This window comes from Musa acuminata, chromosome BXJ1-2, assembly GCF_036884655.1.
Source record: "Musa acuminata AAA Group cultivar baxijiao chromosome BXJ1-2, Cavendish_Baxijiao_AAA, whole genome shotgun sequence".
Classification (NCBI taxonomy): domain Eukaryota; kingdom Viridiplantae; phylum Streptophyta; class Magnoliopsida; order Zingiberales; family Musaceae; genus Musa; species Musa acuminata.
Window position 1 is genome coordinate 21,335,810 of NC_088328.1, and position 20,733 is coordinate 21,356,542.

Below are 20,733 nucleotides of genomic sequence, written 5' to 3' on the forward strand. Positions count from 1 at the left end.
AAAGGAAAAGATATAATTACCTAATTCTAATCTCTATTTCCTTTTTCTAAAGACACCTTTTAATGTAAATATGAGGCTAGTTATAAGTTGTGAATATTTTATCATATGCAAAGATGAAACTAGTATGAAACAATAAGCTTCTTTATGGCTCAATAGCCATAGTTGTCTTCTTTCCATATCCTTCATGGCATTTCTACAAATTCTAATCCTCCTTTCAGATTTATTCTCTACCACCTTTCAGTCTCTGTTTACTATCCTCATTCATGAAGATTCCGTGCTGCAAATTGAACCTTGAATACAAGAAGTTAGGAGGACCTGTACTTGCATCAATAGTAACAAAGCCCATGCCACCATGTCTCATTATGATGAGTGGCCCTTAAAAGATTAAGTGGCAATATGAGAAACCGAAAAAGCATTGGTACAAGCAGGAGAAACTTCAGTAGTCTGGAATCATTCAACAAACACCTTGGTATCACTATATGCCTTTGAAATCATTTAAAACTTTCTGCAACTTGCAAGCTAATCTAGGTCATCCAAATAGTTCATTTGTCAAATGAATAAAACTATAGCTACCTCAATATCCTTACAGTAAAGTCAAATTAGATTCTTTAAGTAAATTTATAGAATCCATTTTGGGTTTTCTGGCAAACATAGCGCAAGTCTTAGTTGCATACAAGAAAGATAACAATTACATGCTGGCAACATACTTTCAACATTGTTAATAATAATAATAATTCAAATACTAGTATCTAACCAAAAGATATTACAGGAACTAGCATAGCAGCACCTATCCAACATACATTAGTATATTTGGCAGCATAATCCAATGGCAGACGAAACAAATCTAAAAAAGTTGGCAGCATAACAGCATTAGACCTTGAAAACTATGTTGATTTGCAGATCCAAAAACAAATAAAAAAGCACTTCTAATTTGTTACTGTACATAAAAGAAATAGCAAAAAGGGAGTTCGTGTAAACTGTAGGGTAAAGGATGCCAAATGTTCATGAAACCAACCAGCATATATATCTTCACTGATGTTGATTACACGAGATGCCTTGCTTATGCCACCTCTAGTTATGTGAAATGTCCTATCAAAAACATCTGGATGTCCATAGTGCATACGAACCCTATTAAAAGATAAGAAAGAAAATGAGAAAAGAGGATGTTAAACCAAATGATCTCATACATTTTATTACAGAACAAATATGTATGAACAAGAAGATCCAATTTAAGAGTGAAAAAGATGACTACCGAGTCTCATAATAAAAAATCACTCTAAAAGTGAACATCAGCAAATGTGAAGATCAAGACATAAGGAGTAACAGGTAAAAGGAAATCTGACACTAATGTTACAAGATCTACCAACCTGCAAAAACAACCCCTAATATCTTTTACCTAGTGAAATGATATTGGACACGCTGCTGCATATAATTTGCCTAAAAAAAACTCAAACAAATGAGAAGGTCATAGATCCATACTAACAGTTCATAATTTTTTTCCAAAATGTAACAACAGAACATAGTATATTGATTGAACAAGTGCTTTAAAGCAAAGATTAAGACTAATATGTTTCACATTAAGACTATTATGTTTCATGTGAATGTAGATAAGATCTGTATGGAGAGAAGCTTTAGGAAAAACCGACTCTCTCATGATTGGAGGATCTAAATCTGGTGCTTCAAGTTGACCATGATATTTTAAGAGGACAGCAAGTGAGGGCCTTCATAGTGGCACATCTGTTTGTCCCTAGTGTAATCTACCTTGATTTATAGGTGGTCTTATATATGGGTTTCTAGGTTCATGTAAGTGGAAGGCCTTCATAGTGACACATCTCACTGACGTGCAGATGCAGTTGTAATCAAAATTTTTAAAACGATCATATATGTTGCCACCAACCAGTACTTACTGGTCCAATCAGGAAGCAGTACATGGACCATCAGTTTTCTCTCGGATCAATTACCTTATTGGGTGTACCACTAATAATAAGCCTACTGCCGGTATCCCTATTTTCTCAGAACTTCTGACAATTGTCCGATTTACCTTTTTAAATTTTATTTTCTCTCTCCCATCATGCTCCCTTTCTTCCTCTCTTTCACACAGCAGGATCTCCTCATTCATGGCTGCACCACTTCCTCGTCAGTTCCATTCTCCGCGACTCTGCTGCATCACCGTTACCACTTCCTCCTCATAAGAGTTGCCACTCTCTGACATGCCTCCTCTTCCACTGCTCCTCCCCTCTGCTCTCCCTTTCTCAGTCTGGATGGTATTAACCCGTACAAGTGTCAATACACCGGTCTGTACCGGATTCATACTGCTCCGGCTGCCAAAGTTAGATCGGCTTCAGATCAAGATTTTAAACATTCATTGTAATACATGCTAGGGTAGAATGTAGGATATTGAGATATACGGAAGATGTATACAAGAAAAGATACCCACAATTTTATACGAATTGTAGGATAAAAAAAATTATAAATTCACAAATTTATACCAAACTCAATTATTTGACAACATCAATTTCTTTAGACAAGACTCTAGTTCATAGATTTCACCTTAAGTTGTAAGAAAATCTTCTACATACACAAAATTCCATGAACCTTGATAAGCTACATACCTATCAATACAATATGGTATGCGTCAAGGCACACGATCTCAAATACCAGTCCCATACCGATCTAAGATGGGACCAGTATAGATCCGAGTCATACTGACATACTGTGCCATACACCAATACGAACCGAGTTAGGATGCATTCTAAAAAAGACTGGAAAATGAAAAAAAGGAAGTCACCAAGCAGTACAAGCCTTGTACCAGGTAGTACAGGCTTTGTATCAAGTGTACTGCCAGTTTACCCAGGTTTGTGAGCTGGCAGATTGTCCGATCTGCAAATGCCATCGATACCAAACCGTACCAAGCAGCATTGCAAACTTTAGTATAAATCAATACACCAACACAAAAAAGGTAATCACCAACTAATACAAATAAGTATGTTGGTGTTATTGAATGCTAATATGCTGACAGCATCATGGTAGTTGAAATCACAATAGATACATCAATCTCTTCTAACTAACCAGCCATCATTAACTATGAAGCAGATAATAAAATAGGTAGTAATATAAATATGATTAGCAAGTGAAATATTCTAATAATTTTTTTAAAGAATACTTAAACGGTAATTTAATCTCTATCGAGCGCTGAAGCAGAAAAATGTCGGTTTTGAAAGTGAAGTGGAGTTCCACATCAATTATTTCTATCAGCTACACAGTTCCACATCAATTAGCTCAACAAACATGGCAAACATCATCTGACCCACAAAAACACAAAAATGGAATTCTCTGAGGATCTGAAAATTTTGCAATTTGAAAGTAAGCTCTAACAAGAGCTTCAAATGGAAAAACTTACTTGAGAGGATATGCCAAAACGCGTTGTCCCAATGTAACAAAGCTAGTTTCTTGATTGGACATGAACCAAGCTAACGATGAAACACTGACAAGATAATAAACATACTTAGAGAAGCTAGAATTAGAACAGTAGAAAAAAGGGAATTCTGACAAGCTGGAGACAGCAACCTTCCTGTAAAGACATGCTCCCTCACACCAAGAATAGTAGGAGCTCGAAGATCATGTTTTCCATTGAATTCTTCTAGCAGATTCCTTATTTTCATAGCCTCCTCTAGGTAATTGTCCTGCATCATGTGATGGAATTTACTGATTGATAACAGGTCGGGAACATAGACAAACATGTGACTAAACTGATTAATTCATGCAAACATAAAAGTAACCACCTAAAAATGTTTATCAATAAGCATTAAAATATTTAACTAGTGCAACACATGCTAGTTTTCTACTGTTGTGAAGTCAATTTATCTCCTGTTTGAGCACACAGGTATGGTAACCAGAACTAATGCTCCATATCAATATCAGTAGTATACCGAAAACACTGGTTAAACCAGTTTTCACAACCGGTTGCAACAAACAAGCAAGGTCGAAAATTTTGCTGGTGCAAGCCATTTAATTTTTCAGCAAATAGACAGCCCATTAGTCTAAATTGGTAATATTTGCATTCTATGAGGCACTCTCCTAGAAGATGAGTCATCTAGGGTTTCTTCAATTAATTCCTTGAGGCAATTTACTTATATCCAGAACAGTAATTTAATTGATATATAAATATATGTATTATGTAATACACAGCAAAAGTTCAAACTTGAGAATCATGATGAGAAAAGGAAGACCAAGAGTTGATTACCATGGCTTTGAGATATTCCAAATCAGAAAAGTAGCCATGCAGACAGCTGATCCAAAAGTAGTCGGTAATCAAGGGTACGGTATCGCACTTATTATGGAATCTGACCTTTGTAAGTTCCAAGAAGACTATGTCTAGCAACAACAGGGCCAACTAGTGCTAACATGATTTTTAATATAGTGTTGCCTACCTACCCTTGCATTCTAATTCAATGAAATTACAAAATCTGACAAAAAAGGAGATGTACATATTATTTTACTGCTAAACACTCAACAAGAAAAATAAAACATACGCTAAAATTTATATAGTCCTATGCAAGGAGTTCAAATTTCGGACCAACACCTCATTAGGCAACTGGTCATACTGGTACGCAAGCAGTATGTCGCCTTGTACAATTTGGTCTCACTAGTAAAGTAATAAAGATCTAAATACCAGCAGTACCAACCTATATGGCATGGTGTGGTCCGTGGTCAGAACAATATGTACCAGTTCAACTGGTATATGAAACCTTGGTACTAGTTACTTTCCTGACTTAGTTCTTTTGCCTTCTCTGTTATATAACCTAGTACCTTCATTAAGAACTTAAAAACTAAATTGATTAAAATTAAAATTTAGTGGCAGATGAACTAGTCTGAAATAATATGAATCACAAAGCAACCTGATTCATGTCAATAGTTTGAATAGCATCCCCACGGGTGAAGATGATTGCATGATTCTGGTTTTCAGGTTTCCCTTCTCCGAGCTTGGGATCTCCAGGAAGCTTGATTGAATATATTTCCTAGATGGTATTAAGGCACACAAAAAATGATTAAAGAATAACAAATCGAAAACAAAATATCAATGATAGAAAATATTTTGAAAAAGAACTCTCCAGCCAATTACAACAAATTATGACTATAATGAAAAGGAAAGGACATTACATGGTGTAATAAAAGTTACACTTGACCTAAAATAGAATTGTAAAGCATTTGAAAGACAACTGCCAATTAGCATATGATAGCAAGTTGCAACAATTGCATAGTTATGTTGAGTAGAACAAAATCAAAAACTCAAAATGCCTAGTCAAAGTTGTGATTTGGAATTTCAAATTTTATTACAACAAAAAGCAATATCAATGAACTACAGTCCAAGTGTGTCACAATCACGAAATGCAAAGACCCATTGATCAATACATGAAGCTACGTTGAATTTGGAAAAAAGAAAATGAATTTGTGTTGATATTCTAGTGGCCACATCAAAACTCATCCAAGACTCAACTTTCCAACAGAAAAATTGGAAGGCTTGAGAAAAATAAATCATATTAAATCTTCAACTAAAGCATGCTTCTCTCTGACTTAACAAAAAGATGTTCCAGGGCATACAAATTGCATATTTGAATATATTAATGTCGGTACAATAGCCTGTCAAATAGCCACTCCAGGTACAAAAGGAAGCAACAAGAGGGATTTCTTTTTTACAAACAGAAGACATATCATTTCCCATTTTCATTTGCATGATCATTTTCAAGTTCATATTGTTGTTTAGCAAAGTAATTCTATGTATTCATTGAAAAGCCCACACCTACATTTGGATATTCAACGGTTAAAAGTTCTGGGATGGTTAAGAGGTCCATATAAGCACACTTCACACTTGATTTCTGCTAGTCCTCAAGAGTAACAAAATAGAAATGTCAAACACATTATCATAGAGCAGCAAAATTATTCTGTTCATGGTTCAATCAGATAATTTACAAACACACAATCATTAATCCTTTGGAGTTTGGACCAACATATGCAATACCGTACCATACCAGTGTTTCGAGGTTGGCTTGATACGGTACCAAGTACTGAGCGGTACACCAGGGTATACCAAGCGGTATGCCAAATTTTAAATATTTCTCTCTCTACTGTAGTACTGTAGCACTGCTACAGTATAATACTGTAGCCCTGTAGCACGTTCCATCCGGTAGCGAGAGGTCCACGTACCGGTATACCATCAAACCGATACGTACCGCCCGTACCGGACAATACCATTCGAAATTGCATATCATGCTTTGGACAGATTTCAGCAACCAGGCTAAAATAGCAATAAACAAATTTGTCAATACTTGTACCAAAATATGTTTTTTTCAAATATTATACAGATGATAAAATAATGAAATAAAGCACGACAATTAATCTGCACCTTATTAAGTATAACAAATACAAGAATAACTTGGAAATATAAAAACTTCGCTGAAAAAATGAACAATGGGAAAAGAAGATAAACCAATTCAACCATTAATGTGGTATCCTGTGCACCTGATCTTTTCCGTTAGCATCAGCTTTGACAAGCTTTGAGTAGAAATCTTTAGAAATTGTTCCATCAGCTAATGCATTTTCCTCGACATGTATGAAAGCAACTCGAAGAGCCTCATTTCTGGAATTCAAGCAACAGGACAGGGCAATAATCATTCAGCACAGCAACAACCAACACACACAATAAGACAAAGAAAAAAGAACTTTGACATACTGCAAAAAAAGTTAAAGAGTTACAGCCATCCATAGTTCACAGACCAAAATGTTCAAGGAACATTAAGGCACAAGGACCAAAATTTTCAAAGGCTCAAGGAACACTAAGAGCCAAGACCCTTTGGAACCAAGGCACAGGGCGAACTTTCAGAAAAACAAAATTTAATATAAGAGACCCTTTGGACCTTAGTCACTTGCTTAACATAAAAAAGATATGATAAGATATTCCAAAAACAAAATTTCAGAAAATTATCTATTTACATTCAGACAGCAAAGGAACGGATCCTTGGATGAAATTAAAGTAGCTTCAACCAACATATACAGGATCAAAATGTGAATTAGGAATGAGTCAGCTAGGAGAAATAGAACCAAAACAAGAGGACGGTAGGATAAAGACGAGAAACTAGATAAATAAGATATGGTGGATCAAGATAAAATAGCTCAAAAACAAAAGCATAATTTTTAAAAACTGAATATAAATGCCAGAAAAACTCTTTTAGCTTCATATTCCATAAGATATCTATCTTTTCAAAGAAATACGGAAATAAAATATCAAATATGAAAAATAAGATTTTAATATAAGAGAAAAAAAAGAGTAAATCACCAATAAGATTATTGAAAATAAATAAAGAACAACATACAAAGATAATATGGCAGTTATCGACTATTATATTTATAGTAATACAGCAAAGGCAAAGAAAATTGTCCACAGCCTTGAAGTAAGCAATGGGCCCTGTTTTGGCCCTACATTGCGTTTCCATTCTTTAACATGACATCCATATCGCCCTTAGAGGCAAAAGCTACTTTCTTTCCTATAACCTCTCCCTCTAGGAAATCTCCACTCTATCTCAACTTATGCCAGATGGTGAGCATATAGAAATATGATGACAAGGCATCTATCCTTCCTCTGCATCCTTTCTTTTCTACTGAGGTGAAATCGTGATACTTCATTTCAAGAGCAAAGAAACCGAAAGATGACAGAGAAGATGAAAAAAAAGGAACGGACAGGGGAATCAAAAGTAACATTATGGAAAAACCAAGAACACAAAGCAATGATTAATTGAAGAGTGGCAGGAGAAAAGAAATTACAAATTAAGAAAGAAAACAAAGAGAAGAAAAAACATGTAATTGAAAGTAGCAACAATATAAAAGCAGGATTTTGAATACCAGTCTGTATCGGCATACCGAGCTCTGATCGGTATGGTACGTACCGATGGTATACCCTAAAACCTTAAAAATACAGTCACCTACTACGCCAAGGCATACCGATCGGTATACCTCGATAACGATCGAAATCCGAGGTGATACCGGTCGGTACATCTCGGTACTGGTCGATACACCTCGGTACCAGTCAAAACATTAGTACTGCCTGGTAGAGGACGGTCCGCGTACCGGTATCCTCTCGGACTGATATGTACCACCCGTACCGGGCAGTACACATCAAACCCCTGCATAAAAGGACAGTAATAGGAGCTAGGAAACCAGAGCAAGAAAAACAAATGAAAAGAAAAAGAGGCAGACGAATAAATCAAGATAGCAATGGCGTTTTTTCGTTCTATCCCAACGAACAGTTAGCCCCACTGACAGGCAGCTCAATTATGATGCATCACAACACATAAATTCAATTATTGAAAACAGGCAGACTTGATTTTGATAAAAGAAAGCAAGTTTTGAAAGATGTATGCATTAGAATATATAGGCATCTCTTAGTTGCCATAGCATTTTCGAATAGCCCACAACACGTGAAAGATAATACGCACTCATTGAAGCCTATGAAACCAGACCAAAATGAGGATTCCATAATGAGTATCCATGCTAATCATACATAAGTGCACCTTGGATGGACCTTCATAACAGCAGTTGGAAACAATCAATATCTTGCAGCATGTAATTCCTACAAAAATTCTAGAGGCTTGCAAATCTACAATGTCCAAATTGTCAAATTGAAAACCAAAATTTCACAATTATAAAATCCATAATGACAACAAAAGTCAGAGAATTTTAACATATATCAATAACATTTATGACTTTCAACGGCCTATATCAAAGGCAAACCCTTTGTTTCAAAGATAAGAATTTATTTAACCTCTGCATAAGGAGAGCAATATCGGCTGCCTCTTGAGCCCCTTTTTGTTTCTGTTGACCATAAATTTGGCATGAGACGACATACGTAAATTTCAGATCAGCTTGGGCACGCGATTCAGGAGACAATTCATATCCTTGTGTACTCATGTAATCAGCTCCAGAATAACCATCTTCAATTCCTGCAATATCACATTATAATATATAGAAAAATATCACAATAAAGATTACAGGTCTGGTAAAGATTGGCAGATGAACAGCAACAAGAAAGTACCTCCAAGATAGCGCTTTTCTAGATAACTTTGTAACATAAGGGCCCTTCTGTAGTACATCATACCACGCACTACATGATCACGCCATGAAATTGTTAATAGCACATGAGCAAAAGAAGAAAGCAACAGAATAGCCATGATATGGCAGCTGAAGTAGATGAGCTAATAAAAGGGAGGCTTAACATTTGGAAGTCAAAGAAACAAGGGGGAAAAAAGGAGACGATTGCCAACAGGCAATTCAGGTAGCAAAGAAACACAATAACCTGTTCTTGCCAATGTTTGGCCGCGATAAGATGCCCAAAACCGCAATTCAAGGTTATCATTATCTTCAACAGCATCTGCAGTTGATTTAATTCGCTCTAGAAAGTTTTCCCACTCATCTAAAATAACAAATTGATCATGTAAGATTGATGAAGAAATGAAATTATTTAATGTAGATGACATTTTAAAAAATCAGACGAATCACCATACCACATTTGTTAATAAAACTAACATGGCAAGATAACTGAATCAGTAAATGAATTCATGTTAATGTCATACAGGACATATGAATATCTGAAGCGAATCAACATAGAGTGAATACATCCCAATGAGCATGCCAGCTAAAACTAATATCTCACAATCGAAGCATAAGAACTTTCTAGAAGTTGATGTTTTATCTGCACAAGATAATGCCATGTGCACAGAAATGTTTGTACAAGGATGCTTGCACACAAAGCAACTATCATGTGATAGAAGTGAAGGACCACAACATGTGGTCATGAGGTGGAAGCACAACACCAAATAATCATAACCAAGGAACTGATTTCTATGTGATAACTAATAACCAGCAGAATGATCTTGGCAGGTAAACCAAAGGCAGAACGCATGGTAGGCTTTGCAGCAGAAAACAGATAAGCCATGACTAGCTTTAAAGTGATCTACTATTTACATTAACTTGAGAACAAACACCATTACTTCAGAAAATTGCTAGATGCTAGAGGTCATTAGCCAATCAATCTGCATAATTTGAAGGTGTCAATTACCAACTCACTAGTTTAAGCATAAAAAACAAACAAAATTAACTTTCAAAACAAAAATTCATAAATGTTAAAACGGTAGGCTGATACGCATTGAATCATTGTAAGTTGGAAGTAAGCATGTTTCAGGTTGTTTTCAATGAGTCAACAACCAATTCAAAGGCCAAAAGAAAATCACAGTGTTTAGTTCAAATGATTCATTTTTGCATTTACGTATAAAATAAATAACATACAGGCACAAAAATGCACCATGATCTGTCACACCACCATCTATGTCATGCCTTGTTCCCAATCAAATGTAATCTTACCATCTATGCTAGTAGGCTAAGAACCAGATATCACATCAAACGTCAGACATGGGCTACCACGCACCACAAAATCCATGGAAAGGCAAACTGCATCAGCACAGAGCAGTTTGGCAATCATGTAGGACAAAGCATTTAAAGGGGCTCTGATGATAACGATGGATGCTACTTGCTCCACACCATAATTTAATATACTTTATATTGGTCAGACTGGTACATTGTTGATCTGACTAAAGGCCGGTGATAGACCATACAACATAATATGAATCAGTAAATCACTTTTTTATTCTTTTTCCAGTAATACTGAGCAACAATCATCGTTTCGGGTACCAGGCCCATTTCGGCGATCTGTCGCATAGGTACGCAAAGGTCAGTACCTATGTACCGACACATGGTACACTAGTATATACCGGTGTTTGGCAGAGGAATAAATAGAGGGAGAAGAGGAAGGAGAGGTGGAGATATACAGGAGAAAAAAGGAGAAAGGAAATGAAGAAGGAAGAAGTATTGGAGAAGGAGAAGGAAGAAGATGAGGAGAAGACGTGGGAGCATCCCTATCAAGAAGAAGGAATGCAGGGCAATGGTGTTGGCAGCGACGGCAACAGCACGACCAAGGATTCGCAAAGCAACGGTAGTGTCAGCGACATCAGGAAGCAACGGTGGCGACAGTGACGTCACGAAATAGCAGCAACGGCGGCAACAACAGCATCATATGCGAGAAGAGGAATCACATTCACAAGCCCTAATTTGGTTTTTTTTTCTTTTTTAACGCTGAGTTGGATGAGTCCCACCACTTTTTCTTTTTTTTATTTTAATCAGGCCACCCAAAACAAGATGGACCATGAACCGACCTTCGCCTGGACGGTACACACTGCCTGTTTCATATCGTTTTGAGCGGTACAGCAGTCCTTGATACTGAGCAACACAACTCAGTGTACCACTCAGTATGTTGGTATTGTATCCTTCTGACAAATTGTTGAAACCAGTATTTGACGAACATTTACAATCTTGCTTCAGACAACTTGGATCTATAGGTTATGGTTAAAAAGATAGTACCTTTTGGAATTCAAAGCTCTAGGAATTTTTTTGTTTCAATTTCTGAGGGTTGGAAACCAGAAAGTATTTGGAGCAAAGGCAAGGGTCTTCAGCTATGTTTTTTTGAAAAGCCAACAAACAAAGATAAAAGAGTAGATGAGGATTAAAGCAAAAAAAAATACTTTTTTAGTTTTTTTTAGTTTTAAGAATGGCAGTAGTAAAACAGAGACCAAAATAAGAGCACGATAGTTGGAGTTACTCCAGTTCCAAAGAGTCGCACCTAGACATCTTTACCCTACACCAATAGTGTGTTGAATAAACCGTTACACCTTAGGGGAAGAAAAAAAAAATCCTCATGTTAATTTTATCATGAGAATGCTAACCTCAACATACCTCTATTCATGGAAAATCAATCTTTGGCCACATCAACATATATCCCTACATCAGCCAATTTGCAAAGAGCAACCAGTATAACCATATTGTGATAGGCAATGCATAGACCAGTAAACAAGACCAATTTATAGGAAAAAATGGTGCTTAGGGAACATCTTAACAACAGCTGATATGGTGCTAACAATGACCCAGAATAATGTACCAGTATGTGACTACTCATAGTGTAGTGAAATTAGGGATTAAATGGCAATCATGTTCTCCATCATATCAACCTTTTGGAACAATGGTGTCACAAAGAATTTTCATCTACAGAACCTTAACAATCAGTAGCAATAAGCCAATAAGCATATCATTTAAAATGTGTTATATATCGATTCACCCAAACTCTGAAAATCATATGGTCGATAGAGTAGGAGCATAAGCCAGATCAAATTGTTCCTAAAATGTAAATATTAGATAAGCTGATAAGCAAGCTAGAAATTATCATGAAAAACTTAAATAATTCTCTAGAAAAAACAAGGATTACCTGTAAAACACATGTAGGAACTCCTCAGATCACGTAAACCATATATCTACAACGAATTATTCAAAGCAAGGTTTTGAATACCGGTCCGTATCGACGTACTGAGCTCTAATCGGTACGGTACGTACCGGTATATACCGTCGGTACGCTAGGGCGTACCGATGGTACACCCTAAAACCTTAAAAATACATTCACCTATCACGCCAAGGCATACCGATCGGTATGCCTTAGAAACGGTCAATATCCAGGGTGGTACCGATCGGTACGTCTCGATACCGGTCGATACGCCTCGGTACCGGTCAAAACACTGGTACTGCCCGGTAGAGGACGATCCGTGTACCAGTATCGTCTCGGACTGGTACGTACGCCCATATTGGACGGTACAAATCGAAATTGAGAACCCTGATTCAAAGTCCAAAATCGCAAGTATTACTAGTAGTATAAATTCTAAACTTACAGTAAACAATGGATTTGAAATATAAAGTTGAATTTTGTACTGCCATTCAGTAAAAATTATATACGCCAGACCACATAAATCATAAAAGTTCTCACGAAGAACTGAAGGATCACCTGGAAAGATCTTCTGAAGATAAAAAAGGGTTGAAATCCCATCTTCATTTTCAACGCGTAAATCTGAATAACTGTAGAGTACTGTCTCGCTGTAGTATGGAGTAAAAACACTACAATCCAAACAAGTAAAATCTTAATTACACTAAAAATGCTTTGAAAATTTGCAACACTACCAACATGTTTAACAAATACCTAAAAGGCATCATCTCAGAAACAGGATTCGGCGACGGCATGTTCATAAACAATGAATTTGCAAAGAACTGCAGTCTCCTTCTGGCTTCTAAATTCTTTGGAATATTTGTAGCAGAATCTTTTACAGTTAAAAGTAGATACAACCGTTTCACCTGTTCTCTCTGAAGAAAAATACAAAGTAAACCAGCAATATATATTATTGATAATAAGCACTAACTTGTGAACTGTAAGAAGGTTCCATACAGTTTCTTTGTCCCTGGGCCATGAAATTTTAGAGAAGAGGCGACCTTCATTTCTTGCTCTCGCTAAAAGTTGCCAAGAATCGAGTTGCTCACTGAGGATAAACAAACTCATTGGATTCTAGGCAATATTTGTATGGATACCACAAGCATATTACGTGTCACTATAATGGCCAAGTGATCAATGGTACCTCAAATTTGAGGTCAAGAAATCATGAGTGACAACATCATATAATTCATGTGCAGCTTTTGAAGCACCAATGGCAAGTTCAGGAGTCTCATCTCTTATCTGCATAATATTTCTTTTTATGAAGAAAACCACTAGAAAATAAAAAGGAGTGTGAAAACAAGCTATCAAACAGCATCTAACACACAAATATATTAGACAGAGACCAAGATGTTAAGAAGTGCAGGCACAATTGAATAATGACATCAGCATGGGACTAGGACAGTAGTGACAAAATTTACGCACCCTCAAGCGCATATAACAAAAAACAAATCTGACTATCATGTGCTTTGTTTTTCGTATGTTTTTCGTAACTTGTTTTGTGATAGAAACCTTATGCTAGCATCACAATTCATAGACAAACAACTACAAGATCAACATGTAACAAAATACAAAACTTGACATGTGGGATACTTAAAATGCCCTGAAACAAAGGATTTGTATGCTGTAAAATTTTCAAATTTTGCAATACATTCAATTTGTTTCAAGTTTGTGGGTTAAATCATTTATCGCATCCTTGACAATTCTTCTTAAATTTTACAGTCACCAGTTTTATGCCCTAGCAATAAGCATCCAAATTAATGTAACAAAACTAGGCATAAAGCAAGATTAGAACATCACAGAACATGAGAGACGGTGATAGATGAAACAATGAGCAGTTCATGTTTCTTTTACATGAACTAGCAACCAACTGTAAGGCAGATGGACTAGTTCTCAGATGACTCACAAGAAGCCCAGCCAAGGCAGAGAACCTTGTCAACACCAGTTGCAGCTTTTTAAGCGTTATAGTTACTACCAGTGAGTCCACTGAGATACTGTTATTAAGTTCTTGGAATAACTTCTCCACCCTGCCATCAAGCAAATATGTAAGATTCGCGTGTAATAAAATTATGCATTTCTGAAAAGAAATAAGAAATTTGCAATAGAATACCAAAGTCTCCCTTCACCATCAACTACAGAAACCAGAATCCTTTCCATACTGTAGTAGACTTCCTTAACAGCATATGCCATGTATTTGTCCTTTGAGATTCTGCTCCATAGATCAGTTTGTGTATCTTTGCAATCCAAAGCCACGTCAATTGCCAATGGTATCTATAAACATTAAACAGGTTTTAGAATCAATTGAAAAATAATTGCAATAGGGTTTTGAAAGTAGGAACTATTACTACTGACAACAAACCTTACTGGTCAGGAGAAATAAAGGCCATTGGACCAACCGCCAGGTCCCGGAATTGCTTGGAATAGAAAGCAAATCCATTTCTCTGTCAAAAACCATGAAAACAAAATGGCCCTTAAGGCCTTAACTAGTTCGACAAAAAATTAGAGACTCAATGCATTCACAAAACAGAAGTTCCATAGCAAGTAGAATCACATCTTAGAAATTGCATTTACCGGTTGTTTATGTAGTCTTCTTCCCGCAAGCTTTTGATAATTTCATTCCAAAAGGGAGAGAACTTCGCTGCAAAATCCCTGTCCATATCTTTAGAATCCTGAAGGTAAACAATGGAGGAACACCATAGGCATCATAAGATCATATATCAATAAAAGGATAAAATATTCTTTTTGCAAATAAATTAATTATGGGTTGTAACTTAATCAAATAAATTTTGGAGCTTTAAGAACATGACAACACCAAAAGTAGTGACTGCTTATAATGACAAAAGAATCAGGAAAATTGAAACAGTTCAGCTGTTTACAACTTGCAGTGGTTCATACTTCAGAGATTGGTGAACTCAGACAAAACATGTCTTTCTACTCACCTCTAAGATAGAGATTTCTTGATTAGTACCTGAACAAGATTTTTTTTCAAAAAACACCAAAAAGAGAACTTCCATTGTGAGTTGTAGAGATTGACACAGAACATAACCTATTCCAGTCACAAACCTATGATGCAGTACAACCTGATGGAAGTAGAATGTGGTTTCCTCAGCATAATTTGGATAAAAAACCTGCAGAACAGGCATGGAATATGCCAGTAGATCTATGTATGATCTTCAGGTTAATGTGGGATTCTAATATCATACACTATTGATGGTTAAATCAAAGAATACTAATTTGTTGATTATGAAAATCAAGATTATTCAACAGGAGATGGCTGCTATTGTTTCTTTTCTGAATAATCTTCCACCTTCACATGCCTTCTGCTTTTCAGCATTTGCCACCTCATTCCACTGCCTCAAACAAATCATTGCATCTCCACTGTCAGCTCCACAATCTCCATATCTTCTCACTCTGTCTGAGCCCATTGACCCAATAATGCTACAGGACACACTACCATTGCTTTTGCTCCATCAGATGCAACTCCATCACCACTTCGAAAACATTTCTACAGTTTTCTCCACCTCCCTTCCCCTCATCTTCAGCTCCTGTGGCGGCAATTACCAATTTGATACAGTGACACTTACCTCAACCGTCATCTAAGTAAAACATACATATCAGAAAAAAGTATTAGAAGGTTCAAGAAGTTACAATGCCAGATGAGATGGCACCGAAAAAAGAGGACCAAAAGAGTGACACTAGTTCTTGGGGGCGAAATGTGCACATTTCATGAAAGATGTGCTAGACGGGCGCTAAGAAAAGAAGCATAACAAACTGATGCATCAAACTTGTACTGGACATGAATTCTCTGCATTGCCTTGTATAAGCCAATGAATATTGCAACATTGAACATAACCTGATATGGTTGACTCATTAGGAAAGTAGGAGAAGGGTCTGCTATAAATTGAGGCTGATAATGTCACAACAAAACCGAAAGGTCTACTAGCCAATAAATTGCAGACAAACCTCATACTATGTAGCCGAACACCTTAAGCCCATGTTGCTAATAGTAGACAACAGATCATCCACTTCAAATGTGAGGCTAATCAAGACATCACAATAAACTTCCAACATAGTTAACTACTACAACGATAAAACAGAAGCAACAGATGATATATTTGGTCAAGATGCAGAGCAGATAATGGCATTAACTAACCACACCGAGATGTCATGTCTAGTGATTGACATTTCGCTCGGACCGATAGAAAACGGACAGTACGCACTGGTCTGAGGTGAACTGGTATGCGGACCGCCTCCAGTTGGCACAGTCCGGTCCTGACCTTTTAAAAAAAATTCAAAAACAAACATTAGTGCAAGCCCTCTTCACCCCGAACATGAGCCTTTCACATTTCTCTTCAGCAGCTCGTCGCCACCCACCACCGCCCGCCTTACACTTCCTCCACCTCTTCTCCCCTTTCTCCTCTTCCACCTCCCTCCTCTTTACTACGTCTTCTCCTTCTTCCTCTTCCACCTTCTTCCTCCACATTTTCCTTCTCTTCCGCCTTCCTCTTCCTCCTCTTCCTCCACCGCCTCCTATTCTTCCTTCCTCTTCTCCTCCTCCATCTTTGAAACACCAATGTACCATGTGTAAGTACACCAGTACTGACTGGTACTACGAGTCAAGCCAAGGACAGATACAGCTCCATAATTCTTTTACATCCATTGAGTTTGATGCAGAAATTGTAAATGGGTTATATCAGTGCATTACAAGATTGGTTCCAAACCTTAAGATGCAAGATAAGATCAAAAGTAAATTATCTTTATACAAGGATATCAATGGTCTTTTTGGAATTTCAATGACAGTTTGATCAAGGACAACTACATCCCCGATATTAATAAATTTATATAATTAATTTTATGTATAGTATGTTATTATTAATAACAAAGTAAATTTTGCTACAGAATGGTGGAGTCTATCTGGAAATTTCATCCCGAACTTGTAACAATTGGCTATAAAAATTCTTAGTTTGATTTGTAGTTCTACGTGTTGTGAGAGAAACTGAAGTGTCTTTGAGCATATAAAGATCACAAAATATTTTTGTTTCAATTAATCTATTCTTTTTTAGATAGATATATTAATATTTTTTAAACTATATAATATGACAGATTCACACGAAGAGAAAAAATCGGTTAGAGCATCGACGATTATATGATCTTATTTATATAAAGTATAATCAAGCAATAAAGGCTCGTCATGATTTGCGAAATAACATTGATCCAATCTCATTACAAGACATTGATGATTTAAATGAGTGGTTTGGGGGGAGGAATGGGTGCAAACTTGCAAGATGTCAAAGATGAGAATGTATTCAAAGATGACAGCTTAATATAGAGAGATATGACAAGAGCCTCAGGTGTTGGAGAATTACAGACATATTGTAATCACATTAAATATTTAAGTTAGGAATTAATTTTTTCCTTACTTGTCATTGTAATTTAAGGAAATCTTAATCTATTTCCTTGTTTGTTAATACGAATTAGAAAATAACTATTGAGCATTCAAATAGGGTGATATCATATTTGTTAGTATATTAAATGAAAATAATTTATATTAAATAAATACAAAATTTAAAATAAATTTTCTTTAATTGAGGCTCACCTCCTCTTATTTAAGGGGAGGGATTTCTCTCCTTCGTTCATCACCTAGTCGAGCTTGGCAGCAGCAGGAAAGAGGAGTTACACCCTGCTGACGAGAGGTAGGTTTTTCTACCTTCCTTGAAAATAAAAGTTTTAGTTTTTATTTTGATTTTTTAAATGTTGAATATTTTGTAGTTTGAAATATATTTATCAATTCTTTAAATGTCAAAATCATATTGTTGCATTAAAATTTACTGAAGTTTTTATAATATTTTTAATCCTGCTTAAGACTTTTATTTTATATTTAAACATATTAAAAATTTATATGTTTTATATGATATTTCCTAGCATTACAGTTTATCTTTAATCTTATCTAGATTAAAATCTTTGTTAGATTAAAATATGTTATCTAAATTTTTTTTTTTTTATTCTTTGATCTGAAATTTAAAATGTGTTATTATAAATGATTTAAAATTTATTTGACTATAATATGTTGAAATTATACATGTGTTGAAAGTATGATTTCTATTTAGATTTAAAAGGTTATTTCCTTGTATTAAAGCTATCTCCCGATCTATCTTTTAATATGTTATGATTTCTATTCAAATTTAGAATGTTATTTCCTTGTATTAAAGCTTATCTCCTTATCTATCTTTTAATACATTATTATGTTTTTGTTTATATTGCTAATAAATATATGTTGTGGTATGAAATTAGATATTAATTGGATTGAAATTGCTTATAGGTCAGGCCCAACCCATAGGTTAGGCCATGGCCCACTGGCTAAGCCCAGTCAGTAGATCAGGCCTAGCCCGTAGACCAGGCCCAACCCACAGGTCAGGATTTGGCTCGTAGGCTAACCAAACCCAACCATCATGGGTGGTCACATGCGATGCACATGACCAATCCATGGGCCAAAGCTGGGCCAGCTTTATGTGATACATGCCTAGTCATATATAATGCACATGACCAGTAGATGGTGGCTGGCCCAATTCAGCCAAATATTATTGTTGGATTTGAGCCCAAATATTGATTGAACTAAACTAAACTTGATTAGTCTAGATCGATTCAGGGTGATTCCGAATTATTGACTTACTCAAGTCAGTTTAACCTAAATTGAACCTAATCTAGTCCAAATTATACTAGTCTAGGGTGGTTCCAGACCAGTTAAATGAGGATTAAAGATCAGTTCAATTAGGTTCTAGTAACTTAAGTTCAATTGGCTCGATTGAACTAGGGTTCAAGTCAATTGAGGGCTAATTTATATTATTTGATATTGATGATATTTGAAAGAGATGTTTTAATTGTGTTATTTCATCCCGATATGGACATGACCAGTGTAAGATTATGTTATTTTCCTGCCGAGAGCAGGTAGGGCGATTCCTTTCGAGGATTAGCGAGCTGTCAGACGTGGCGGCTGGATGGTTCCTCCATCCGCTGTTAGGAGGAACGTGTTCCCACTATGGCGGGTGCGGGACACCACTCCATCTGCTATTAGGAGTGCGATATGAGTTTGCCTTCATCCGCTATTGGGAGAACACAAACTCATCCTGTAGAATAAAGCCTCTCCATCCGCTGTTGGGGGAGTGCTCCTTCGGGTATTTGATATACGCCAATGGGATGATTGAATTTTGATCATGTATTCATTTTGAGTTGACTTTTGGGGTTCATACTCAGCGTTGCTGAATTTTCTTTGTATTTTATTTTCAAAGCAACCTCCCTCTAGCACTAAATCGGATTCCAATGGAGGGCTGACCTTCCTCTACCGCTAGGTAGAGCCGCTAGGATGATTCTTGAAGTTAGCACCACTATGTTTACTTTTATATTTGTGATTTGATCAATAAATGAATTGTAATAAAGGCTTATGAATAATGAATAAAGTGATGTTTATCTACTTAGCCTGAATGTGTGGAAAGGAAAAAAAAAATTTCAGGATGTGACACATATACAATGCAGATGACAAAGGAAAAAATGAGTGCAAAAGTCTCCAGTTCATCTCCTGCCATTGTCGAAGAGAAGAAAACATATTTTGATAAAGATGAATAAAAGGAAGAAAAAGATTATGATATATTTGAGAAAGACGATGTAGATTATAATGATGATTGAATTTAATATAAAAATTTATTATTTTGAGTCTTTTGACATTTTTGTTATTAGAATATGGATAATATAACTTGACAATTTAGATCTTTTTAATAATGTCATATTTTTATTTATATAATCATATTTATCAATTATATTATATTTTTTATATTTTAATATTTTAGAGCGCTTCACTTCGCTCTAGCGAGCGCTTAGTACCTTCGGCATTTTGGGACCTTAGCACCTTTTCACACTTAACGCTTTTTAAATCACTGCTTTCATGCCACCACTAATCACATGATGGTACTAAAATTATCATATGACTAATGTGATTGGATCATAAACAGATAATATCAAGATTGGTTCATATTTTATGCAATTATTAATCAAGTAATGGCTTGAAGTTACCAAAGGGATTAACATTTCAAAACACTAAACCATATCCAACTTAAACTAGACAAAGCTTCAGATGAAATCAGGCCATATCTGATCTGCAGGCAAGCCTACCAATTCCCTTTATTTTATTTACAAAATGAAATGCGGGTAGATGGTCCCACCATATCATTACAAAAAAGATAAAGAAAATAGCCAACAACGCAAATAAGGCAGCTTTGGAATCAAAGAATTGACGAGTTTCTAGCTCTTTCAGATTGGCACAACCAATTAACAAC

The 20,733-nt window shown here is 36.0% G+C and overlaps 1 protein-coding gene across 1 annotated transcript in view; it reads right to left on the bottom strand.

Annotated features, from left to right (window-relative positions):
• LOC103972167 (callose synthase 10) overlaps positions 1-20,733 on the bottom strand; it is a 61,099-nt gene that overhangs the window by 13,354 nt on the left and 27,012 nt on the right. The window contains exons 24-39 of the mRNA XM_009386389.3: positions 14,978-15,075; positions 14,766-14,847; positions 14,517-14,677; positions 14,313-14,433; positions 13,551-13,648; positions 13,364-13,454; positions 13,121-13,281; positions 12,929-13,038; positions 9,347-9,463; positions 9,086-9,154; positions 8,816-8,993; positions 6,520-6,637; positions 4,899-5,018; positions 3,568-3,683; positions 3,401-3,484; positions 1,016-1,128 (exon numbers count right to left, since the gene is read on the bottom strand). Coding sequence (XP_009384664.1) covers positions 1,016-1,128; positions 3,401-3,484; positions 3,568-3,683; positions 4,899-5,018; positions 6,520-6,637; positions 8,816-8,993; positions 9,086-9,154; positions 9,347-9,463; positions 12,929-13,038; positions 13,121-13,281; positions 13,364-13,454; positions 13,551-13,648; positions 14,313-14,433; positions 14,517-14,677; positions 14,766-14,847; positions 14,978-15,075 — 1,837 coding nt within the window. The remainder of the gene's footprint in view (positions 1-1,015; positions 1,129-3,400; positions 3,485-3,567; positions 3,684-4,898; positions 5,019-6,519; positions 6,638-8,815; positions 8,994-9,085; positions 9,155-9,346; positions 9,464-12,928; positions 13,039-13,120; positions 13,282-13,363; positions 13,455-13,550; positions 13,649-14,312; positions 14,434-14,516; positions 14,678-14,765; positions 14,848-14,977; positions 15,076-20,733) is intronic.